Raw genomic sequence first — 25,361 nt, forward strand, 5'->3', positions numbered from 1 at the left:
GAAGAAGAAGAAGAAGAAGAAGAAGAAGAAGAAGAAGAAGAAGGTCGTTGCTCCTTCATGGTGCCATCACTTGTCGTGCCTCCTCTCATGACGTCAGAACCATCCATCCCCGCGTGACACGGTAACTTCCACCTTCGCCGCATGGGGGCGGCCCCCTTTGTCGAGGTGGCCTCCCCTTTGTTTTTGTGAAACGAGAAGAAGATATGCTCCGTCCCGGTTCTCTGGACACTCTTCGATTCGATTTGAACTCGACTTCGCTCAATTTGGAATGCTGATAATGAAAAAAAACACAACGTCGTTCCGCGCCTGTCGCCTTTGTAACAAGCATGACAGAGTACATGATGTACAGAGTGGTAGGGCTCGGGTTTTGATTGACATGTGGTTTGGGCCAATCGGAGCGCAGACTATCTGAAAACGTAAACGGAAAGACGCAGCGGCGCCACGTGGTAGGTTTATATAGAGTTAAGCGGAAGCGGCTAGGCGCCATTTCATTGCGGAGTTATCCGGCGTTTCGCCCGCCGAGAAGCAGTGTCAACATTGCTGGTATAATTGGATTGTAATATCACTCCGCCTTCAGCCCGATGGAAGCGGCCCTCAACCCGCCGCACGAAAGGTAAGACCGGCATTTTCGGACTCACAGCAACCGGTCGAACGCTATTTTAAACAAAGTAAAGGGTAACTATTACCAACCTTAATGTCATTTAGTTGCCGCCAGCCGCTCGTTAGGACCGCTAGCTTGTTTTACCGCTCAGGGTAAGACACCCGTTAAGCTAAATAGCGTCATTTTTACATCAGATAGTCCAAGCACGAATTGCCGCCTCTAGTCGCAGAGACTTGTTTGGAACTGCGAGGTTAAGCATTTGCAGCTAGCATTTGGAGTTAGCGCAGAAAGGTAAATTACAGCAGTCGCCTCACTGGCCGGTTTCCTCCACTCCCCACCGGCTTTTCTGTCAGCGGGGTCATTCAACATTTAGGCGCCCTGCTAACACCGATTTTCCTTCTCCCTCTTAAAAATATTCAGTGGTTTAAAGGATAATTTCTTGCGCGCTTCCACAATCACGGTCCGCTCCTAAAGAATATACATGCCATCACTATACCGTAAGGTTGCTGGGCATTGTTGCAGCCTTGGGGACGCTTGCTGTGCTAGCTTAGCTACAAGCTATCAGCTCCCACCTACGTTAGCTGCAGCAAAAAGACTGTGGCGGACTGACTGCTGTAAAGTGGTGCGTTGATTATGGACGAAGTTGCGATTTGCTCTTATTTTCCTCAAACACTTGATGTCATTCATTATTGATTTCTGTCACTGCGAGGCTGTGTTTACAAACACCGAGGGCGGGGCGTCCAAACCACGCGATCGCCAGCTGTTGGACTGGAATCCGAGATGTCAAACCCCATTGAGTATTTGGCCGAAGAACGCAAGCGGTTCCCGTTTAGTGTAATTGCACGATTGCCATAATATATGCAATAATACATAATACTCACACACACACACATTTTTGTATCACAACACACAAGATAATTTAGAAAGAATTTCAGATGAATATGATAGCTATTAGTCCTAAAACCAAAATTTCTTGAATTCATCCACTCATTCACTTGCATTGTCTATACCGCTTTTCCTTCACTCAGGTGGGGGAGCACTGCAGCCTATTGTAGCTGTTATTGGATAAAAGGCGGGCTTCACTCCAGCCCGATCACCTTTGGATCAGAACAATATTAATAATTCAAAAGAAAAATACAGGGAAATGTGCTGGGCCAGTGGTTCCCTGCCAAATTAAGGCCTACGCACACATGTAAACATAGACATCAGAGGAAAGGATAATTGTGACATGCAACAACTGCATATTACAAATGTCCTGACATTTACTTTTTAAGGTAGAGCGGTCATTTAATTGTTTTACTTACATATTCTACAACACCGCTTTTATAGACAGGTAGTTTCTCATCCTGGTGTGAATTTAATGCTTTTTCTGAAATCAGACAACTGGGTTCTATGAAATATGGTGCCAATGTAGAAACTGACATGGAGCAAAATGCAAGAAAAAAAACCATCATATTACAGCTGGCAAGTTTAAGAGCATCTTCATTTAAATAAGAAAATAACCAAACATAAAACAACAACAAATCAGATATTTATGGTACAGTTATTCCTTTTGTATATAGTAAATTCACAATACAAATAACCACAATGTAAACATAAATGCGACCTGTATGTGTTCAGAAGACTGTGGTCTCTAATTCATTTCCTAGTGCCTTTTTGTTACATAGCTGTATCTCATGCCATTGGGACTTTGTTGAAAAATCAGCCCATGGGCTGTTTGTGTGTCAGTGGGCCAACAGAATGTCCTGAACTGTTAAGGTGAGGTTTAACTTCCTCCAAATCTGATTCACGTGCACTCTAGGAAGGGAGTCAAGGGGACCTATTGCTTCATTGTCATAGGGATCGCAGTGATTGTCTTAGTGTCTCAAAGTGATGTATATTAATCCTGTAACTGTGAACGTAATGTGGATTTTTTTTTATCTTGCAAAAATCCTTACATTTATTGTCATGTGGTTAAAATTCTCATTTTTGTTCCTGTGCTGGGTTTGATATCAATTGTAAACTGGTTATTAATCACCCTAAAATCACCAGAAGTGAAGAAGTAAAAAAACTAACCTGATACTTGACCTAACTACTTTGCCCTGGTTGAGAAATGAACTAAATAATAAATAGCAAAAATACTTTGTAAGAAGTTGCAAGTAAATGACAAGGAATGATCAGAAAATTAGGGACTTTGAGTGAGAGAATTTCAAATACTGATACAGTATATTGAATATGTGTTTTTTATTACTATTTTTGCTCTTTTTCATGATATTTCAGAAGTCTTATTATTGGATATACTAATTTTTGTGTATTTGTGTTTTCCAGATACTGTGCTATCCATATTTCTTTCCTACATGGCCTACCTGATAACACAAAAAATGTCCTTTGCCGTTGACCCATTTTTCATATTGTGGAGCAGGTCATTGTAAATCATTGGTGAGAATATTCCAGATTCATTCTTTGCATATGGGAGGAAACTGTGCCTCTGTACAAGTTAAATACAGGAAAGTACAGAGGTTTAAACAGACTTCTACCCGGGGTGTCTGCGCGCACTTTTCAAGCACATTTTTGGAGGTATTAAGCTTTTGTTCTTTAAGCCTGGGTGAGGATGAAATATTGAGTTTGCAAGGCCACACTGTTTACAGCAGTTTAATTAAATGGAGAATTAATCACCAAATAGTTTGATAGTTGACAAGTTCCTGAAACAACCTTTTCCAAAATTAGGTGAAATTAACTTGAATACTCTGCTTTAAGGGAAATAAAACAAGTTTCTCCTGAAAGTGGCGTTTTTACATTTCTTATATCTCAAACATAAACTGATATTAATTGCTACTACATTAATGAACTATATTCTAGCAGCTTCTGCAGTGCGGCATCCTGTACACAAACCCAAACAACCCTGTTTGAATCTGATTATAATCAATGCATGGTTCAGTTTGATAGATGGCTCATGAAGGCAGATCAATACATAGGATGTTGAACAGAAAAAAATGAAAACAAACTGGTCTCAGAGTTTCCATTTATTCCTCTCTCCTGTGCTTGAAACTGGGATTATTTTTCTCTCTTTATTGCGAGACCTTTTTTTTTGCATTATGTTAACTGACTTGTCCTAAAAGGCGAGGGGCAAATCATTTCAGAATCACACACTTAATAATTTAACAGATTAATTTGTGATTCAGCAAAAATAAGTTGTGTGTCTTCATTTGCCTTACTGGCACTCAGCTGACCAGGTGTAAGAGGGCTGATCATTTTATCAGTAAACCCATATACTCTTGTTTTTTTTTCTTTTCTTTTTTCTTTGAATTAATCATAAATGGGAGCACATTTTTCTAATTCACTCCCGTTCTCTGGTGTCTTCCAGCGCTCTAGTTGGGCTGTCCAGTGGTGGGATGGACCAACACACCGGCAAACGCATCCGCAAGCCTTCCCTGTTGTACGAGGACTTTGAGAGCCCTTCTCTGCCACACACCCTGCCCCAGGGCCCCCCGCCGCCACCACAGCCCCCGACAAAGGATCCTTCTCGACCAGGCCGCATGACCAACCAGCTCCAGTATCTTCAGAAGACCCTGATGAAGTGCCTGTGGAGGCATCACTTCGCTTGGCCTTTCCACGAGCCTGTGGATGCCTACAGGCTTAACCTACCCGTAGGTCTTGCGCTTTAATTAAAAAAAAATCTTCCCTTGTTGCACACAATAATATGTACAGGATATTAAAGTAAGTCACCAATTGGTTTTACAGTGTAATGTTATGATGCATGTTGTACGAGCTTACACTCACACATGCACAGCAATAGAACTGCTAATGACGCCTACTAACTGGTTGCGGAAACCGACGTACTGGATGAAGGGTCTCACAGGGGCTCTGACTTTCTAAACAGATGTGGTCATGGGTTTGTTTTTGAAATGTGTGTGTATGTGCGTGTGTGTGTGGGGGGGGGTTGGGGCACTCTGGATGTAAAGCTACTGTCTAGTTATTGCAGAGACGTTCGATCCCCATATTCTCCAGAGAACATATTGAAGGGGGATCCTTGAGCAGTAAGCATGTACGCGCTCTATTTAGCTTGTTTAAAATGTGCTCAGTGAAACTGTTTCGTTATTACGGGCAGCTCCTCAGTTCCACCGTTGTTCTTCCCCCATCAGGACTTGTGGTCAGCCACTTGCAAACAAGCCCTGCTTACCTTGAGTCCCTCTTAACTTTCTGTGTGATCAATTGTAATTTCACTGCAGCAGAAACAGTGAGCTGTTGTTAGATATCACCGGGATGTAAGATATTGATTTTCATCACCGTGGTGTGGCGGCTTCGGGGCTGAATGATTCTGTCCAGCGCTAGAGCTAATGACCACGATTGCAACATTTTTGTCACACTGACTCTTTTCTGACGAAGGCAGAAAAAAAAGTCCAGCAGATGAACTACACAATCAATTTGCCTGCATTCGAAAACAGAAATAACGGTAGAGACCAGGAGGCTGATTGGAGATTGAACTCATACCTGTATCATTAGATTGGCTATGAAGTTGGCAATTGTTATTCTGGGAGTAACATAAAAGTTTCCATTTGTCGAATGATTTCAGACTTAATCTCACAATCTTTGCACTTTTTCCTCTATCTACATTCTTCAGGATTATCACAAAATTATCAAGCAGCCCATGGACATGGGCACCATCAAGAAGCGCTTGGAAAACAACTTTTACCGCAGTGGCAGTGAATGCATCCAAGATTTCAACACAATGTTCACCAACTGCTACATCTACAACAAGGTTGGTCATCCATCATGACTCTGCCCCGCTTGCAGTTTCACTTTTACTTGCTCACGAATGAGATTCCACAGCTCATGGCTGTATCTGATATCAGGAGGTCTTTTTTTACATTTCTGGCAACAATGCAGTATTATGAAAGCTCAGGGGCTGTTTGCTTAACTCAGGAAATGACTCCAAGTTTACCTTGAAAATATGTCAGGTTCGCTGGAGCGATATGGATCAAAGATTTCCACAGTTCAAGTTGAGCCCCATCTCTGTTTTCATGTGCTGAAAAGCCCTCATCCATCACTTTCTAAAACAGAAGGATGTTTGGGATGCTGTGCTGTCTAACAGAATCACCCAGCGTGTGCTGACCTGCACATACTGTATGTTAAAACATGGGAAGCAGGAGGAAAAATGAAAAATGTCAGTTGATCAAAATGTAAATGACACCAACATCCACTCGGGTATCAAACCAGCAGGCTCATGTCTGTCAACGATGCAGCTCATCCGTTGTCGTGGGAGCCGGCAGGACAAGGGCGGTGCTTTTAGAAATGCCGTAAATATTTATAAAACCTGATAAAAACGGGGCTGGGCTTCATATCAAGTCACACAAGATCTCTGATCTCTTCCGGTCAGCCTCTTGTTTTATTTTTTTTTAATTTATTTTTATTCAATTTACTCAATAACTTGTTTTCTCAGCCACTGTGTCTAAGTTTTACAAAGTCATGGAAACCATCATCGAGCTGTTGGCCAATTACTTAAATTGATAGCCATAAAGAAAGAAATGATTAAGAAGTGATAAGATGATCCCATAAAGGAAATTTTATTTAAATTCCTGTGCCGGGGATAATATTAGGAAAAAATGAACATTGTGATTTATCATATTATGTATTATGGCTGCCTTGGGTTGCACCTAAGTGTTGCTGAACCTTTCTTGGGCAGCCCACAGACGACATTGTGCTGATGGCCCAGTCATTAGAGAAGATCTTCCTCCAGAAGGTGGCGCTAATGCCCCAGGAGGAAGTTGAGTTGCCCCCACCGGCACCTCGGAACAAGAACAGCAGAGGACGGGGACGCAAGTCCAGCGGTGAGACAAGTCTCCAGCAGAGGTGGTTAGCACTTGCTCTGTCTTCCGTTCTGTCTAAACACTGCTGGTGTTTCAGCATCGAGGGCCCAGCAGGTGCCGGCAGTGTCCCAGTCCGCTTATTCCCCGTCGTCGTCGGACACCGGAGAGTCCATGTTGGCGAACTCACCCCAGACTGTGTTGACCAAAAGCCTGCCTCCAGCAAACATCATGGGGCTGCCCCCAACTCAGCCCACCACCAAGGTACTCATAAATGGATTTTTGCATTTTATTTTGGTTGGAATACTTAAATGTCAAGTTAGAGAGATTCAATTCATTGGGGAACTTTTTCTGTTGAGCTTGATTACAGATCAGCTATCAGATATCGATATTTGGTCAGATGTCGATCGTGATGTCCGTGCCTGGGCAATTGCTTCTTTATGCAGAGGAACATGAAGAAAATGTGTCGAGCCTTGAACCCGGTCTCTCCGGTGGGTCATAGCAGCTGCTTTATTTATTTATTCTTTGTAGAAGAAAGGTGTAAAGCGCAAGGCAGACACCACCACCCCGTCCACCATGGGACTCGCCGTGGGCATGTCGGCAGCCACCCACATGGTGGGCTTAGGGAAGGGAGGCCACGGGGGGCAGGTGCACGACCCCTCCATGCATAGCATGTCCTCCATGGTTGCCATGACCATGGAGACTCCGCCAGGGATGGGCATGGTAAGGAGCCCCGCCGGGCCCGTCCTTCTCCAACCGATGATGTCCAGCGGTGCCCGTCGGGTGGGGAGCGGGCGCCCCATCAAGCCGCCCAAGAAGGACTTGCCGGACTCTGTCCAGGCACAGCCCTCCAGGAAGGGCAAGCTCAGCCCCCAGCTGAGGTACTGTAGCGGACTCCTGAAGGACATGTTGTCGAAGAAACACGCCGCATACGCCTGGCCTTTCTACACACCCGTGGACGCGGCTGCGCTCGGACTCCACGACTATCACGACATCATCAAGTGTCCCATGGACCTCAGTACCATCAAGGTGACACCGCCTTCTTCTCATTACAGGACCAAATAATCAAGATGTACGGATTAGTTACCTCAGTTTCTGATGTTAAAATATCCATGATGAAATATCTGACAGTAGTTTGGGGAAAGACAGCAGGGACTGTTGTACTGTTGTACCTCTTTCCTTAGAGCCCAGTGGGTCAAAATATCCCTTTGTTTTTATCAGAGGAAGATGGACTGTCGAGAGTATAGAGACGCTCAGCAGTTTGCCAGCGACGTCAGACTCATGTTCTCAAACTGCTACAAGTACAACCCGCCCGACCACGACGTTGTTGGAATGGCGCGGAAGCTGCAGGTGCGTGGGGCCGACGGCCTTCGCTTCTGGGACCTTCAGTTGGAGTGAAAGCGTGAAATGGCCCGCAGAACTTCTCCTGTAATTGGTGTCTCTGTCCCAGGATGTCTTTGAGTTCAGTTTTGCCAAGATGCCCGACGAGCCCCACATGGATCACACATCCGTGTCCATGAGCGGTCACCCGACCTCCTCCTCGTCCTCGTCCTCTTCCTCATCTTCCTCGTCTTCCTCAACCTCTGAGAGCGAGCCCAGCAGTGAAAGTGAGGAGAGCGAGAGCAGCCCCAGCTCTGACAGCGAGGAGGAGCGGGCGCATCGCTTGGCTGAGTTACAGGACCAGGTGTGCACACAGGTGAGACCACCCTCTTTGGACTCACCAACCTGTCAGTTTTAAAATTAATGTTTAAATCATATCTTTGTTTTTTTTGTTGTTTTTTTTTTCCACGACAGCTCCGAGCCGTGCACGAGCAGCTGGCCGCGCTTTCCCAGGGCCCCATTGTCAAGCCGAAAAAGAAGAAGGAGAAGAAGGACAAGAAGGAGAAGAAGAAAAAGCGGAAGCTGGAGAAGCGAAGCCGAGGCAGCAGGAGCAGAGCTGGCTCCGAGGAGTGGAAGATGCCAGCCAAGATACTCAAGTCCAAGTCGGCCCGGGCCGGAGCTTCCCAGCCAAAGAAGGGCCAGAGCAAGAAGAGCAACAAGAATAACAAGTGAAGCCATTCCCTTTTCCACATCTCGCCCTCCAGATACATCTGGATCTCCGTTTACTCACCTGTCTCTCCTCCGCCTGACTCTCCAGAGCTGCGAAGAAGCCGCTGTACCCGCCGGTGGGCCCCTCCATGATGCCACACTACGACTCTGAAGAAGAGGAGGAGATCGTGCCCATGTCGTACGACGAGAAGCGCCAGCTGAGCCTGGACATCAACAAGCTGCCGGGAGAGAAGCTGGGCCGAGTGGTCCACATCATCCAGTCCAGGGAGCCGTCGCTGAGGGACACCAACCCCGAGGAGATTGAGATCGACTTTGAAACCCTCAAGCCGTCGACGCTGAAGGAGCTGGAGCGTTACGTGATGACTTGCTTGAGGAAGAAGCCCCGCAAACCATACGCTGAGCAGGGTGGGTACAAGGTGTCCGTACGGGATAATTCCAAAAAGATTGCGCCATCTGATTTGAAGTGGATGCCATTTTTATCCTCCTCCTCTCCAGCTGGGAAGAAAGGAAGCATTGGCAAGTCTAAAGAGGAGCTGACCCTGGAGAAGAGGCGGGAGCTGGAGAGGAGGCTGCAAGATGTCAGCGGGCAGCTCAACTCCGTCAAGAAGCCAACTAAACCGAAAGGTATGTCCCTGAACGCCGGGCTCCGGCTCCAGCGGCGATCGATCCGCGATTGGTTCTTTTCTGTTTTCCAGTTTTCACCGATTCGGATGCAAATGCTCTGTTTTTTATTTGCCTATTTTCCTGTCTTGTGTTCACTCAACAGTGGAGAAGCCCAGCGCTGCAGAGAATCACACGCAGCCCACCCGCCTGAGTGGCAGCAGTTCCAGCTCGGACTCATCGTCTTCGTCGTCGTCTTCGTCGTCATCCTCGGACACTAGCGATTCAGACTCGGGATGAGCCCCTCCGCACCGACAGAAGAGAAAACACTTGACAACTCAGGGACTTGGGCTGGCCCGGGACAACACACACACACACTACACACACACTCTACACACTCACACACACACACACACAGACACACACACCCCCTGAAACTGTTGTGGGATGCGTTTGGACACCACAGGTGGAACTGATGCGAATGTCCAGAACGTGGGACTGAGGGATGCGAAGGAAACACGCGCCTGGTTACGTGTAGATCCCAAACACTTAATGCCTTGGTTTCTTCTGCCTTCCCCTTTGTAAATACGTGTACACATTTGTGTTTCTTTTATAAAGAAGAATTTTATGGAGATCCCCCAAAGAGGGAAGTGGAATAGTGAAGGTTGTGGAACGTTTGGCCTTCCTCGAATCTCCTCTGGCTGGCCTCGAGCTGTGTCCTCCGGTGAGGGAATAGAGTGAATCTATTTGTTGTCGTCACCCGCATTACATTGGCCGTTGCTGGAATTTGAACCAGCGACCCCTTTGGTCACAAGCTTTGCTTTTCTAATACTAGGCCTCCCGCAAAGATTCCTTTTAGATCGACCCCAAAACGCAGCCTTAATTATCTCGAGTTTTGAATGATACTTTATTGATCCCCATTATTTGTTAATAATGGTTGCCGTAATTGCGAAAAACTAACTTATTAAATGGTGTATGGAGCGCTGAGGCCCCTTCTGTGTTCACAGCAGTAAAGTAACGGCCATATGCAGGTTTAATATGATGCCGGTTACAGTTTGAGTTCTAGGTCATGTCTTACGTTTTGCACAAATATAACAGTCGTAGATGTTAAATGTCGATTCAGACGAGCGTTCATGCCGCAGCCTGTTCTTGACGGTGGTTCTGTAGTTAGAGGTCGAAGACTGCATCACAAACTGCCACCAGAAACTTCCAGACGGTGAAACAGTGGATGTTGTCTCCTCATCCCATCGGCGAACAAAATGAAAAGAAAACAAAAAAAAATTGCGTCCTCGGCTTGTCGCGCTGGGCGCTGTCTTAAGTGCCCTCCGTGTCTGATTCTGGAGACCTGCACTTCAAAACACAGTGAAGGTTTCGCCGGAAACCTTTTGGCTTGTTGGCAGTTATTGGAACAAAGGATACATGACTGAACTGAACCACGGAGCCGAATTCAGAAACAAACAGGACAGAGACAAAAGTTCTGCTTAGTTGTTAAATGTTCAGTAAAAGAAAATATGCTTGTATATTCTAAAACTGTATTTGCTGTTGCACAACTATTGTATTTCTACTGTTCAGTTTCTTTATTTTTTTTTTGTCAGTTCTCCTTTAACCCCCCTTTTTTATAACACGCTGTTCTATCTCATTCCAGGTTACTGTCTTAGTTGACTTTCTCGACAGAGCATTGCTGCCCCTGGTCAGGCAGGTCGCTGCCTCTCAGACGCACTTTTCATTTGACAGCATTGTTTATTAAAACATCTTCTGTAGAAAGAACTGGACTTTGTGGTCGCGCATGTGTGTTGCCAGCTGCTGCAAATCAATTTAAATGAGTTGACACTAAATTGAAATAGCTAAGTTAAACTTTTTCCAACAAAAAAAAATCTAAAATTAAAATTCACACCAGATCTGGTTAGTCAGAGATAGTTAAGATCTGTGCAAACTCCCGTTGTTGAAACTGCAAATCCAATAAAATTGATCAGTTATATTAATAATCTTGCATTATTTTCTTAATAAATGCAGCTTGGTATTTTCCCTCAACTGAAATAAAAACAAAAATAATAAAGATATATGTGCAAATAAAATATCAGTATTATGGAAACTGAGATTAAAAATATAAACTTTTCTACAAAATAAAACCAAAAGCAGGGCCCATCCAGTACTTGCCCACTTGTTGCATCAGATGTTGTAATGCCGCGGTTCCTCCACAAGGGGGCAGCATGTAGTCTTAGTAAAATGGATCGTCTTAAAGTGTCAGGTTCTCAAAGGCCGATTTCAACGCGACGCTTTGGTCTTTGTCAGAGGAACTAGGAGGATTCGATGAGCCACCCTGAGAATAAACTGCTCTTTTTGTATCAGTTTGGGAAAATAAAACTTATATTCGGACTGCTAAAAACATGACCGACATGTTATAATTGTATTTCGTACGGGTTAATACGTTCAATAATCTATGAAGGATCAGAATTAGACAGTATGTTGAACAAGGTACATTCATTCAATTACACAAAGAAAAAACTATCTATTTTGTTTCACTATTGAATTTTGAATTTCTGTAAGTCCAAACAATACCGGGATGATCCTCGGTCGGGCCACTGCTTACTTTGAATATTAATCTTTTTGTTAATTTACAAGACAGTAAAAAATAATAAAACAATAATAATGTTAAATAACAAGCAAATAAATCAGAAATTAGTCCAGTAGAATGAGACATGGATAACTGCTCATCATTTTGCCCTGGTCCAGGTAATAGTGCAATAATATACTGTATAATAAATTTTATTTGAAAAGGGAGTAAGGCAGCAGACTTTTATTTTGTATTGCTTTTATAATGATAATAAAAATAATGATGATGATGTTTATAATTCAGACCTCAGGCAGAAATGGCAGCTTGAATTTCCTAAACTTAATAGTCTGTTTTATGCTCTATTTAAAGTAAAATTTCTTCTTTTGGCTTTTCCCTTCAGGGGTCGTCACAGCGAATCAACGTTCTCCATTTCACCCTATTCTCTCTATCCTCCTCTCTCACACCAACTACCTTCAATCTTCTCTAACTACGTCCATATATCTTCTCTTTGGTCTTCCTCTAGTCCTCCTGCCTGGCAGCTCCATTTCAGCATCCGTCTAGCAATATATTCTCTATCCCTCCGTTGAACATGACCGAATCATCTCAGTCTGGCTTCTCTGAGCTTCTCTCCAAAACATCTCACATGTGCTGTTCCTCTGATAGACTCATTCCTGATCCTATCCATCCTGGTCACCCCCAAAGAGAACCTCAACATCTTCATCTCTGCAACCTCTAGCTCTGTCTCCAGTCTTTCCGTCAGTCTAACTGTTTCTAGTCCACACAGCATTGCTGGTCCTACCACTATCTTGTACACCTTTCCTTTCATTCTGGCTGATAGTCTTCTATCACATCGTACCCCTGACACTTTTCTCCACCCATTCCAACCTGCTTGGACCCGTCTCTTCACCTCTTTTCTACACTCTGTTGCTCTGGACTGTTGACCCCAAGTACCTGAAATCCTCCAGCTTCTCGATCTCCAATCTCTAGCCTCACCGTTCCACCCGAGTTCCTCTCATTCACTCACATATATTTTGTCTTGCTGTGACTAAATTTCACTCCTCTCCTTTCCAGAGCATACCTCCACCTCTCTAGATTTTTCTCAACCTGCTTTCTGCTTTCACTACAGGTCATCTGCAAACATCAGTGTACATGGAGATTCCTTTCTAACCTCATCTGTCAGCCTGTCCATCCCCACTGTGAACAAGAAGGGGCTCAGAGCTGGTCCCTGATGGAGTCCCACCTCCACCTTGAACTTCTCTGCTACCCCTACAGCACACCGTACCACTGTCTCACAGCTAGCATACATGTCCTGCACCAGTCTAACATACTTCTCTGCCACTCCAGAATTCCTCATACAATACCAGAGCTCCTCTTGGCATCCTGTTATATGCTTTTTCTAGGTCTACAAAAGCACAATGCAGCTCCCTCTGGCCTTCTCTGTACTTCTCTATTAGCATTCTCAAAGCAAATACTGCATCTGTTGTACTCTTTCTAAGCATGAAGCCATACTGCTGTTCACAAATGCTGACTTCTGCTCTCAGTCCATTTGTAATAAATCTATTTATCTATTTAGAATAAAACTATGAGGAACAGTAGCGTGGGAATGTCATAAGCTGTCGAGCCTGGTCACCGCAGGTCATGCTTGCTAAACACAAACACACACACACACACACACACACACACACACACACACGCATGGAGACTTGTTAAACTGATGATCATTAATCCACAGGATGTTTGTAGTCCCAGCATGAGCTGAGACATCATCTTCGCCAATCATGAGATGGGGGGGTTGTTGGTCAAGTGATAGCATGAATGGAAGCTGATTGGTCAGCTGGATGGGCGGGGCTGACCGGGACCAATGAGTTCCCACAGTTCATTCACGTCAGTCAGGAGGAAGAGGGGATCGATTTTAAGGCCAGTTAGGAAAATAAACAACAAGAATTACACTTAAAATCACCCAGAGAACATAAGTACTGCCCCGACAAAGGCATCTAAGAGCATTCAATAATTCATTAATTCATTTGGCCATTATCTATACCGCTTATCCTGCACTCATGGTTGAGGGTCATTGATCAGCAATGTCGTATGGTTTAGAGACAGTGAGACCGTAGATCGCCAAGATGAAGATTCTGAGCTTCTCTTTGGGAGCGAGGAGGATGGAGAGCATCGGGAATGAGTCAATCAGAGGGACAGAAACCAAGAAATGTGTGATGTACTGGAGATAAAGTCAGACTGGGATGGTTTGGAGATGGTGAAGATCCGGGTAGAAGGACGCTAAACTTCAAGGAAGGAGGTCTAGAGGAAAACCAGGACCATGGATAGAGGGAAAGAGGACAGGAAGTTTGCAAAAGAGAGGGTTAGATGGAGGCAGATGATTGGCTGTGGCGTCCTCTGAAGGGAGCAGCCCAAAGGATGAGAAGAAAAACACCAGTAGATTTCAGCAAAGATGTATGCATTTGAAAAGATTGACAAAATGAAATAGTATGTTCCTTGATCCCCATGGAGATCTTCTCCGCTGCTCAGATTCAGCTGAAGTATTTTCTGCTCTGTTGATGTTTGTCTCAAATCCCAAAATGAACGTTGCCGTCAACAATCATCTTTCCTCATAGCAACCAACTTCTCTTTTGGGGGAAATGGGCAAAACAGATAATTCCCCGAAGCAGGTCAGACGTTTGTGACAACAGGAAGAGAACATCATGTTTGGAAGCCGAGGGATGTGGGAGAATTGATGCGAGGAGGCTCTGAATCCCTCCGTCCCGCTCAGCTGCGCCGTTCCCAGGCGGCCCTGCCCTCTTTGTCAATCATTCATCTTGGACCGGGCCGGCGTATAAACGTAAGCGGTTGCCGGATCGCGGTCACCGCCGTCAACATGGAGAGTCTGCTCCCTGTCCTGGTCGCCCTACTGGCCGCACTGTCTTGCGGTTCAGGCGAGGAGAGGACCGTCCTGCAGCGGGCCGGCGTGGCCTTCAACAGCAGGCCGTACAGCTCCGTCCTCACTGTGGAAAACGGGGAGTTGTTCGGAAACTGGACGTGGCCCGAGATGTGTCCCGAGAAATTCTACGCCGTGGGATTCAGCCTCAGGGTAAAGAATAATCACCCGCATCCGCTAACACATGCGAGCCCTGTTTTTTTTTTTTTTTTTATATATTTGAAATTTAAACACAATTTTTTTGTGCTGTTTGTACTTTATTAAAGCAAAATGTTGAATCTAAAACCCTGGAGCCCAATTAAAATAACACAAAAGCTTTATTTTCATTGTGCAAGGAAAAAAAGCAAAGTAAATATTGAAGTCGGAGGATCAATTGGATTTTTCCTTTTTATTTTGCAATAAATTTCAGTTTAGGTTGTAATATGAATTAATCCAATTTTGATCGTGAAACTGCATCTCTCTCAGGTCAGAATGTTAGACAAAAACCCACCAAGCATTTCAGATCCAATCGCGTTTTTTCAGTTTGAAAAACGTCATTGCCTTCATCCCCGTCGTCCTGCTGTCAGTCAGGTCTTCCCACCTTCGACGAGATCCAGCTCTAGATGTTACATAAACAACGGATAAAGCAAATCCAGCTACGAAAAAGGTGATTGAATGTGAAGGGCGGAGCAATTTGATTTTATAATTTCTTTTTACATCAATAATTGGTGAGGTTAGGAGTTACACATTTAAAGACATCAACGAAATCAGATCCTGGTTTAAATCAACAATAAATCATGGTTTTGAACTGGTATTAAGAAAAAAGGTAGAAATTACTTGAGAAAACAAGGTGAATTTGGTTCTAGCATAAAGCTTGATTGCAGGATTAGTAGTGTAGATAATGGATGACTGAATGACTGAATGAATGAATGAATGAACGAATGAAGTAATTAATTACAAAATCCCTCTTTCTGCCGAGGAGACACTCAATACAATCGTCTTTTGTTCCTGATTCTTGGCTTTCTAAACCTAACACAGCAGAATATCCAGTCTTCCAGGGGTGGAGATAAAAACAGAACTTTGGAAGGGATAACTACATTAACCTTTGCAAATCATCCACAGGTCTCAGTCTTTGGAAATGAGATTAATTGAGATTAATGTACAGTCGTATGAAAAAGTTTAGGCACCCCTGATCATTTTCAAGATTTTCCTTTATAAATCACTGGTTGTTTGGATCAACAATTTCAGTTAAATATATCATATAGCAGACAAACACAGTGATATTTGAGAAGTGAAATGAAGTTCATAGGATTTACAGAAAGTGAGCAATAATTACTTAAACAAAAGTAGGCAGGTGCATATAATTTGGGCACCCTTGTTTCTTTTTTTTTTTTTTTTTTTGATTTGAATACCTTTAGCACTAATTATTGGAGCACAAAATTTGTTTGGTTAGCTCATTGACCCTTGACCTACAAACACATGTGAAGCCAATCATGAGAAAGGGTATTTAAGGTGGCCAGTTGCAAGATGTTCTCCTCTTTGCATCTTCTCTGACAAGTGGCAACATGGGAGCCTCAAAACAACTGCCAAATGACCTGAAAACAAAGATTGTTCGCCATCATGGTTTAGGGGAAGGATACAAAAAGCTAGCTCGGAGTTTTCAGCTGTCGGTTTCCACTGTGAGAAACATAGTGAGGAAATGGAAGACCACAGGCACAGTTCTAGTTAGGGCCCGGAGTGGCAGGCCAAGAAAAATCTCTGATAAGCTGAGGTGAAGGATGGTGAGAACAGTCAAACTCAACCCACAGACCAGCTCCAAAGACCTACAACATGATTTTGCTGCAGATGGTGTCACTGTGCATCGTTCAACTATTTGGCGCACTTTGCACAAGGACATGTTGTATGGGAGAGTAATGCGGCAGAAGCCTTTTCTGCGCACATGCTACAAACATGAGGTATGCTAAAGCACATTTGGACAAGCCAGCTTCATTTTGGAATAAGGTGCTGTGGACTGATGAAACTAAAATTGTGTTATTTGGACATAACAAGGGGGATTGGTTCCATCACGCTGTGTGGCCAGTGCAGGGACTGGCAATCTTGTTAAAGTTGAAGGTCGCATGGATATGAACAATGTTCAAGAATCTGTGAAAAAGTTGAAGTTGCGCCGGGGCTGGATACTTCAGCAAGACAACGACTCTAAACACTGCTCAAATTCTACTAAGGCATTCATGCAGAGGAACAAGTACAACACTCTGGAATGGCCATCTCAGTCCTCAGACCTGAATATTATTGAAAATCTGTGGTGTGATTTAGAGCGGGCTGTCCATGCCCCGAAAACCATCAAACCTGACTGAACTGGAGATGTTTTGTAAAAAAATACCTTCAACCAGAATCCAGACCCTCATTGGAAGCCATAGGAAGCATTTGGTGGCTGTTATTTCTGCAAAAGGAGGAAATGCTAAATATTGACACACTTTTTCTGTTGGGGTGCCCAAATTTATGCACCTGCCTACTTTTATCTTAAGTAATTATTTCTCACTTTCCTATAAACGTCATTTCACTTCTCAAATATCACTGTGTTCGTCTGCTATATGATATATTTAACTGAAATTGCTGATCCGAACAACCAATGATTTATAAAGGAAAATCTTAAATGATCAGGGATGCTCAAACTTTTTCATACGACTGTATCTGTCCCCGTGTGAACACGCGGGACTGCACACCCTGGTCACCCTGGGAATTCTGTATGTTTTCCCAGGTGGAGCCTAACCAGTACGGTGGGGATGACACCGCCCTCAACGGGATCCGTCTCATCTGTGCCAGAGAAGGGAACCGCAGCTTTGTTTACTCCGTTGAATCCCACGCTGGATAGTGAGTCACCCCCCCCCCCCACACACACACACACACAGGAGGTCACATGATCTGCATCCTTGGGTTACTTAACACAGCTGCTGCGATCCAGACATTTTTTAAAATCCAAAAAATAATAGTGATAATCCTAAATGTACGGAACCACCTTAGGGGACATGGGGGGGAAAATATTTTGAAGGGTAAAAAAGAAAACCTTTTTAATTAATTTTCGCAAGATCTTCTTAAGCTTGTTTACATCAAGGGCAAAGAAACACAATGGACACAACAATGGAGTGGGAGAAATTTACTGAGCTTTATTTACCGCTGTTGATTTGTTGTGTTTACTGTTTGGAAAAAGGGAGTCATGGAGGATGATTTGGAGCATTTGCTGCATTTGAGAGACGTCCCAAATTAGGATATTATGCAGATGAAAAGAGACTATATGGGCATAACATTTATTCAATAACTTCATGTAGCAACACAGAATTTAACGTAGGCTGTTCTCATTATGCTCTAACCATAGAGCCTCTAATGGTAAATAATGCGAATCCTGGATGGACGACTCATAAGACCATTGCACCCAATGTTAAGTTTTGCAAGATCTCACAAAAGTTTGTCTTTTCTTACCACCCCCGTGAATATTAGTCTTTTTTGTTACCCTCTATTTTCCCTCCTCTATGTCCCCTAAGGGGCTTCGTATAAATATGAAAAACACAGGGCATGGTGAAATATATGACCTTACGATATATGAATATATTCCATATGATATATAGAATTAAAATCCATAGTGATTAACACAGGTCCTGTACATTAAGAGTGAAATGTGTTAAACAAGCTTAATTAGGAAACAGAGCTTTTGGTAAAGAAAAAGTTGTAGGATGAAGAAATAAATTGCGTTTTTCTTAAATATCTTTTTAATATCTTGGAATCGAATAGAAGAAAACTGAGAATTGTATGAATATTTAAACCATAGATCACAACCAGGGGAAACTTCAAATGGCAGCTACTCTGAGAATTATCTTAATCACCAGTTAAATTACAAATAAAAATCCAATACCTATTGAAATTGACCTGACTGTAGGCTTTTATTATTTTGATATTTGTAACCTCATATGTTTGTGTTGCTAATTTGAAAAAGAGTGAACAACCACTTTTCTTGCTCTTAATTTCAAGAGATAAAAGCGTATGGGACTGACATTAACTCAAGTTTTAGAAATCCATCTCCAACGCTGTGTGCATCTTCAAAAAATAAATGCAGAAGATCATCCAGGTTGATTAAATGATCTTCGTCACGGTTGCCAAGCAGCAGGAAGTCGATGATGCCGGCATCGATAGCCGTCCCTTCCTTCCTCCTCCCCCTTTGCATTTTTTCTTATCCGAAGTCTTTAAATATGCAGCGGTCGGTTCAGATGTGTTTACAGAGAGAGGCCTCTGGTCTGAGAGTGACGAGTCGGGTTCCTCTTTGTGCAGAGGCATGGGAGGAGGCGACGTTTAAAAGGCAGTGGGTGGCTGGAGGCCAGACGGTTCCCTGCTGCGTTCAGGGGCCGCATGAAAGCAAAGGTTCAGCGGTGTCGGAGGGACGTTTCAAACCCTATGTCACATCTCTGCTGCTGTTTGGCAGTTTAAAAAAGAAAATTCTAGTATCAATAATTACTATCAGCGGGAGAATCAAAAGAAAAAAGTCGGAAGGACGTCGGTTTGACGTCAATGTCACACAAGAAAGATCCAATAGCAGCATTGACATGTTTATTAAATGCAAGAGGACGTCAGACTGGAAGTCAAAGAAAATCAGGTTAAGGTCTCAATCCAGGTTTAAACTTAAAACCAACAAAGTGTCGAGGTTAAAAGTCTGACTTCATATCTCAATGTCACACAAGGCAATGGATTCTGACTTGTTTACAACAGAATATAGCAATGCAAATAATACCAATGATAATATTAATAACATATATTTATGAAATACTTTCCATCAAAGTACTGCACAAGCAAGAAGATACGAGAGGGGGAAACAATGTAGGACACGTTAATTTGCCATGTAGTCAGGGAAACAGCGGGGCTAGAGGTCTCCCAGTGAGCTCCTGCATGTTTTACGGACTGTGGGAGGAAACCTGAAAACCGTGAGGAAACTCACGCACGGGCAGAACATGGAGACATGGAATAGTTGCAGGAACCTTCTTCAGAGTGAATTTGTTGTAAAAATGGTCCACTAATCATCCACAAATTAGTAAAACATTTGCTAACAACAGGCTCCTAAAAGCAGCCAAGCAGCCACTATTCCTTCTATGTTCAGTGTCCTATACAGCTGCAGATCATCTGCATAGCGGTGGATGTCAGTTTTAAAAGGAGCAGAGAATCTGGCGTGGTGTATAAACAGCAGCGGGTCCAAAAAAAGAACCCCACGCCTCACAGTTTGGAGAAGGTGTTATTAAACAAAACGCAGTGGGATCTCAGAGGTATGATAGGAGACCTGACTGGTGACGCCGAAACAGTCCTGTCTGTCCAACAATGTATGATGATCTACACCATTGAAAGCAGCACTCACAGAGGGCGAGTCTGAGTCCGCTGCCAGTAAGAAACCATTCACTACCTTCTATAATGGTTGTCTTGGAAGATCGATTTGCTCTAAAAGCCGACTGAAGTGGCTCAAAAAAGGTTAATAGTAGAGAAAGAGTGGAGAAGCTGACTTGAGACCACTTTCTCAAAATCCTTTAACCGAAAGGCAAGATTTGAGAACGGTCTGTAGTTTGTCAGTGTCAAAGCCAGGCTTCTCCAACAAGGGTTCAGACACTGCTGTTTTTGAAACATGAAGAAAATGCCGAGTGTAGAATATTTGATACGTAAGGCCTGAACGTCCAGCATAATTCTTTAACATCTCAAGCTGGGAGAGGATCCACTGAAAGGGTCGTAACCGCAGAAGTCGTCAGTTTATGAATCAAATGGTCGATACTATGGTAGATGTCACGACCTGCTGTACATGCAAGCAAACAGAAATGTTTAAGCAACACTGACCAACTGATCAGATGTTTGACAGATAAGATATTGATCTGACACCCGCATTGAAAGGTCAGCCGATTGATGCCTTCCGATCTTATGCCTGGTTTCCCCCCCGTTCCAGTTTCGGCGAGTGGTCCCATCCCCAGTACTGCCCGGACGGGGTCCTCACCTCCTTCCAGCTGCGCGTGGAGCCTCACCAGGGGATGTTCGGAGACGACACGGCAGCCAACAACATCAAATTCCGTTGTAGCAGCAACCCGACGCTGGAGGGGCCCGGCACGGAGTGGGGGGAGTACGGCCACTGGAGCAGCGAATGTAGCAGTGGCGGGATCTGCGGCATCCAGACCAAGATGGAGGAATACCAGTACGGCCTGGATGACAGCAGCCTCAATGATGTGGCCTTTTTCTGCTGCCACTGACCAAGGTAGGACCTATGATTGACATCTCGTCCTGGCCAGAGGTGACTATAATAACTAATAGCCCGCACCAAGCGTAAAAAAGGGGAAATTAATGTGTTTTCATTTTGTCAGATTAAGAAACGCAAGTGCCGAAATTGGTAGGAAATATAAATGAAGTGGTCTCAGATCATAGCAATGGTATATGGAAGGCTTTAACGAAAATCTTTTTTGCATAAAGATGATGGATTTTTGTCTGGAACCGAGATTTATTCGAAGTGAGTAAGCAGAAAAAACCTCAACGCCTTATAAGTTCAGAGTTTAACCGGCTTATTGGCTGGATTAATAGAGGGATTCGATTATTTCGGCTGAAGGCACAAGTCTGAATTCCAAGTTTTGATTAAAAGTGCTGCGTTCACGCATTTGAATTTAAACAAAGACGAAAGGAATGATTTCTAGTGATATTCATTTTGCTGTGGTGACTTTTATAGACCCCTTGCTCTTTTTGGCATTTCTTATAAACTTTCAGTTTTTAATATCCAGGTAATTTAGTTATTATTGTATTCTTTTTAAGTGCTATTTCCCCATCAGCATCATTCACGTCTTTCTTGGCCCCAGACTTCAACTCAAATTATCATATGTTCCTGATTACAGAGTGAAAAATTGAGCTTTATATTAAACTTAGCGCAGTTCAATTTATTACCAAGCTATATTATTTATCGAAGCAAAAAAGAAAATGTCACATCACTAAAAAGTTCACTTCCACCACGCAGAATGAAAAATTGACGGTTTTATCGTATTTATAGCCTATGAAGGAATAGAAAAGATCGAATAAATCAAACGCTAACGCGTTCCACTTGTGCTGCTGTCGTTGGCCATTATTTTTTACAGTATGAATAAACAATGATATTAATGGTTGGAGTCAATATGTGGAATGGAGCCATTGTTCATCTTGATTTTTTATTTTTTTTTATTTCCTGCTTCGACAAATCACATTCTTTGCCCTTAAAAGCGCTTTTCATTTGTTTTGTTGTGCGACCTCGTGTTAAACTTTGCTGTGTTTATTTCTTTCAGCGACGCCCGGGTGAATACCGAGCGCAGCCTCACACCCTCCGCTCAGCGCGTCCTCCGAGCCGATTAAGAATAAAAATTGTCATTTGAACACCTCCTGTCTCTTTCATTGCTTTCCCGTACCCTGGTAAAATTTCAATTCCTTCCATTTGGAAACCCGAATGTGTTTCCCCGGACCAAAGTTTGCAGGGGAAAAAAAAAAAGAAAACATCTCCGAGTGTCACCTTCAGCGGAAACCAAAACAAAAAGATTAAGGGGCTCCGCTTGAAATCAAACACCCATCTGGAGAGCCACTTCTCCGATCGTGTCATCCCTCCGCCGCTCCAAGCTCATCACCGTGAGAGCTGCGTTCATACCGCGGCCTAATGAAGCAGCCGGCTCGCCGCAAAGTCATGGCAACACAAAAAACCGAGCCGCTGACACAGGCGTTCCACACAGCCCCTGCTGGAACTGAGGTAATTAAGAAATGACAAGAGAGGGGTATTAATTAATTTACAGTTTAAAGCCTGACAAAGGTTGATAAGACTCAGATTGGCAGACGCGGAGGTAATTGCGTTAATTAATTGGCGAGTTGTTAATCTGCTAACTCGGTGTGTGTGTGTGTGTGTGTGTGGTGGAAACTGAAACATTATCAAACGCTGCCGTAATGGTTTTTCCTCCAGATTTTCGTAAGTTGAGGGGAAAAGTGATTAGAGTCTGTAACACAATGACAGGCACTCGGTTATAGTTACGAAAACGCTGGTATGTCGTTAAACTCAAAGTCGTCTTTTTTTTTTTTTTTTTTTTTTTTTGGAGTCGCGCACAGGCTGATCAACTGGGAAAACGAATATAGTTAGAGAAGAAACAAAGCGGGCCTCAATCCTATTCCGGAAACATATTTAATCACAGACGGGGTATAATTGGCTCTAAAGAACATCTGGGATACGATGACGTTCGTTTTCCTGGTCGAGGCAGAAGGTCGCCAATTTCCTCCAGTTGAAAAGGATGTTTTTTTGTATCGCAGTGTCTGAACAACAGCTCTTTGTTTTTTGGGTAATTCACAAGGTGGTAAGAGACAACTACACCCTTGAAATACCCACATTACACCCTGATGTTCTTAGCATTTTTGAAACCTCAATTTACCTCAGTTCAAGCAAATCATTTGAATCGCCTAAATGTGACTGCAGCGAAGCACGTGGACAGGTGGCTCATCAAACCCGGGAACCAAATTATTGGAACCACCGAGCCTCGATTTGCAGTAAAACTAATGTAGTTTCCTCACAGGGCCTCCAGTTTCTGCTGCGCTGCCTTGTGATTCCTCGATGTAGTCGAAGCTCTGGGGAAAGGCGGCGGTGCTGTGTGAACGCATCTACATGATGGGACGTTACGTAAGAGTCAGGCGAAGTAGAGATCAAATTGTCCTCTTTGGCCTTGAGAGAAACCCACAAGGTTTTACAGTCCAGATCGAAGCTACAAGGTATCCAGCAATGATGCTCCCGGAAAACGGCAGGTTTAAATGCATCATGATGAGAGATGGACCTGCTGGAGTGTCCAGAGGTGTCCTGCCAACTGCCCTCAGGTGTTTGCACTGAAGGCCTCCTGACAGCGGAGGCAGTGTGAACATCGATGGGCGTCCCGGTCGGTCTCATTTTGGCGAGTCACTTTCCCGACAATATCTTAGCAACTGAGCTTTTTGGGCTTGTTGGGATCGGATTGGTTTTCTTAAGAAGAGTTGCTCATTTTACCGAGACAGATTTAATTTCCCGCCAGTTTTTTTCAGCCTGTGTCCTATTGGCCAATGAGACCTCCAATCAGCTCCCTGCCTGCCTGCACACCTGTGAACAAACATCTTGTGATTTTTTTTTTTTTTTGTTCAGGTAGTTATACTTCTAGTTCTCCTGGTCTCCAGTGAAGCTTTCTAGAACCCGATCATCTAGGTGGTCTTAAAATAATTTAAACACATCGTTTGGACAGTGTGACTCCCTGGAGCTGCCCGAGTACTTTAAATGTCGGCGTCTCGCTCGGTCAAGACAGTGAAGGAGCAGAGAGGAGCTCCGCAGGAGGTAGCGGGTCAATGTGAATAATGGAAAACCTGCAGTGGTGGAAACAAGGGATCTGTGTGCTTCTCTGGGTTCACTGATGCAAGGGAAGGATGCATTCGAAGACCTCCGCTTTACTGCACGGAGACTGACTGCGTCGCAGCTCTCTGGCGTCCTAAAGAAGCTTCTCGTCCAAAGACACTGACCTGGAAGGGGGGTCTGACCCCCAACTCCACCCTCTCATTTCCTGGGTTGAAGTCCAAAGCCTCGTAGGACAGAGCACTCACAGAAGAACCGCCACTGTGGACAGTCCGAGAAGACACACCGAGGAGTCAAAAGTTGGGGATCGAGGTCAAATGGATTAATCTGGTGAGTCATTCAGGGGTCGCCTCAGCAAGTAACCTGCCTCCTCTCTGCCTTCGACCCAGACCTTCACTCCCCCTGCTCTGTCTGTGTCCGAACCATCTCCGTCTGATTTTTTATCTCCAGAATATCTAATATATCTGTTGAGGTTCTTGGTCAGGGTGAATTCTTGTCAAAGTCATCGTGGCAGTGGATTTTAATTTGTTCACTTGAAGACATTTCACCCCTCATCCGAGGGGCTTTTTCAGTTTTAATGACCTGCGGGGAGTTTCTGAATATAACTGCCAGGGATTTGGGCGGGTCTAGATTATGGTATGATTATGTTATGTAAATGGGGCAGTCGATCGGCAGAAACTAGCTCAAGGGAATTGTTGTGCTAATGGGGTGTCGTTTGTTAGAGACAAAAGAGCCACTTTTGGGGATTACCTGGATTGGAATGGGAGAAGGTATACATCTAATATGATTCTGTCCTTCTGGACTCTTTCATCTCATCCTCCTCACTCCCAAAGAGAACCTCGACATCTTCATCTCCGCTTCCTGTCTTTTCCTAAACGCGATGGTCTCTAAACCAGACAACATGGCTGGTCTCACCACCGTCTTCTACACCTGACTTTTCACTCCGGCTGATTTATCTCCATCGCCTGTAGCCTCGCCGCTCCACTGTCATTCACACTCATCTATTCTGCCATGCTGCAGCTCACCCTCGGTCCTCTCCTTCCCGAGGCCGTACCTCCACCTGCTCCTCGGCTCTCACTACACGTCACAATATCATCTGCAAACATCATGGTCCACCGAGTTTCCTGTCTCACCTCATCCGTCGGCCTGGCTAACAGGGATGCAAACAAGAAGCGACTCCGTGCCGGTGAGTTATTTACATTTCTTATTTGCTGACCGTTGTCAAGGCTCCGCCTCTCTTTGTATCGGTCAATCGCAGCTGTCAAATGACACTTGGAAGACCGGGGCTTAAATGGTCAACTTGCTGTTTTTCTGTTGCCACTGTGTGAGTTCTGCAAACATCTGCCGTCTCATTTGCTTTTTCACTTTATGTTGCTATTTTTCATTCTGTGTTTGAGTATCTGCTGGCTGATTGTTGAGCGATTCGGGGCCTTCTGAGGGCCGAGCTGGCCATCGTGCACGGTTAGCGGTGCACCTGCTTGTTATTCTAGTGGTTT

At 44.1% G+C, this 25,361-nt stretch overlaps 2 protein-coding genes across 4 annotated transcripts; both read left to right on the top strand.

The window, feature by feature from the left end:
• Positions 1–498: 498 nt before the first annotated feature.
• On the top strand, positions 499–10,800 carry brd2b (bromodomain containing 2b). Of its 3 annotated transcripts, none has more exons than XM_086153762.1 (13): positions 499–613; positions 2,909–3,019; positions 3,945–4,227; positions 5,202–5,339; positions 6,264–6,408; positions 6,485–6,648; positions 6,916–7,413; positions 7,606–7,734; positions 7,835–8,080; positions 8,179–8,432; positions 8,522–8,838; positions 8,929–9,057; positions 9,200–10,800. In XM_086153762.1, exons 3-13 carry the CDS (start codon positions 3,973–3,975, stop codon positions 9,331–9,333), a joined length of 2,409 nt encoding a protein of 802 aa, XP_086009888.1. In that variant the 5' UTR covers positions 499–613; positions 2,909–3,019; positions 3,945–3,972; the 3' UTR covers positions 9,334–10,800. The 3 variants fall into 3 exon arrangements, 2 of the variants coding, with proteins under 2 accessions (XP_086009888.1, XP_086009887.1); XR_015106694.1 differs by lacking the exon at positions 2,909–3,019 and having other exon boundaries at positions 502–613; positions 9,200–9,757; positions 10,679–10,800; XM_086153761.1 differs by lacking the exon at positions 2,909–3,019 and having other exon boundaries at positions 502–613.
• A 3,458-nt stretch (positions 10,801–14,258) lies between these two features.
• LOC147230390 (vitelline membrane outer layer protein 1 homolog) lies at positions 14,259–21,901 on the top strand. The gene is made up of 4 exons (XM_086154377.1): positions 14,259–14,672; positions 17,257–17,369; positions 20,464–20,766; positions 21,812–21,901. Exons 1-3 carry the CDS (start codon positions 14,319–14,321, stop codon positions 20,759–20,761), a joined length of 765 nt encoding a protein of 254 aa, XP_086010503.1. The 5' UTR covers positions 14,259–14,318; the 3' UTR covers positions 20,762–20,766; positions 21,812–21,901.
• Positions 21,902–25,361: the final 3,460 nt, after the last annotated feature.

Source organism: Fistularia commersonii, chromosome 10, assembly GCF_037954325.1.
Source record: "Fistularia commersonii isolate RoL2024-O1a breed Wild chromosome 10, RoL_Fcom_v1.0, whole genome shotgun sequence".
Classification (NCBI taxonomy): domain Eukaryota; kingdom Metazoa; phylum Chordata; class Actinopteri; order Syngnathiformes; family Fistulariidae; genus Fistularia; species Fistularia commersonii.

What these genes read in the sequence shown, in the direction of transcription:
- brd2b (XM_086153761.1), top strand. Translation starts at nt 582, where the DNA reads ATGGAAGCGGCCCTCAACCCGCCGCACGAAAG. An exon ending in CAACTCAGCCCACCACCAAG is followed by an intron (nt 6,649 to 6,915) that starts GTACTCATAAAT and finishes TATTCTTTGTAG; the next exon opens with AAGAAAGGTGTAAAGCGCAA. An exon ending in CAAACCATACGCTGAGCAGG is followed by an intron (nt 8,839 to 8,928) that starts GTGGGTACAAGG and finishes CCTCCTCTCCAG; the next exon opens with CTGGGAAGAAAGGAAGCATT.
- LOC147230390 (XM_086154377.1), top strand. Translation starts at nt 14,319, where the DNA reads ATGCGAGGAGGCTCTGAATCCCTCCGTCCCGCTCAGCTGCGCCGTTCC. An exon ending in CCGTGGGATTCAGCCTCAGG is followed by an intron (nt 14,673 to 17,256) that starts GTAAAGAATAAT and finishes ATGTTTTCCCAG; the next exon opens with GTGGAGCCTAACCAGTACGG. An exon ending in GTTGAATCCCACGCTGGATA is followed by an intron (nt 17,370 to 20,463) that starts GTGAGTCACCCC and finishes CCCCCGTTCCAG; the next exon opens with TTTCGGCGAGTGGTCCCATC.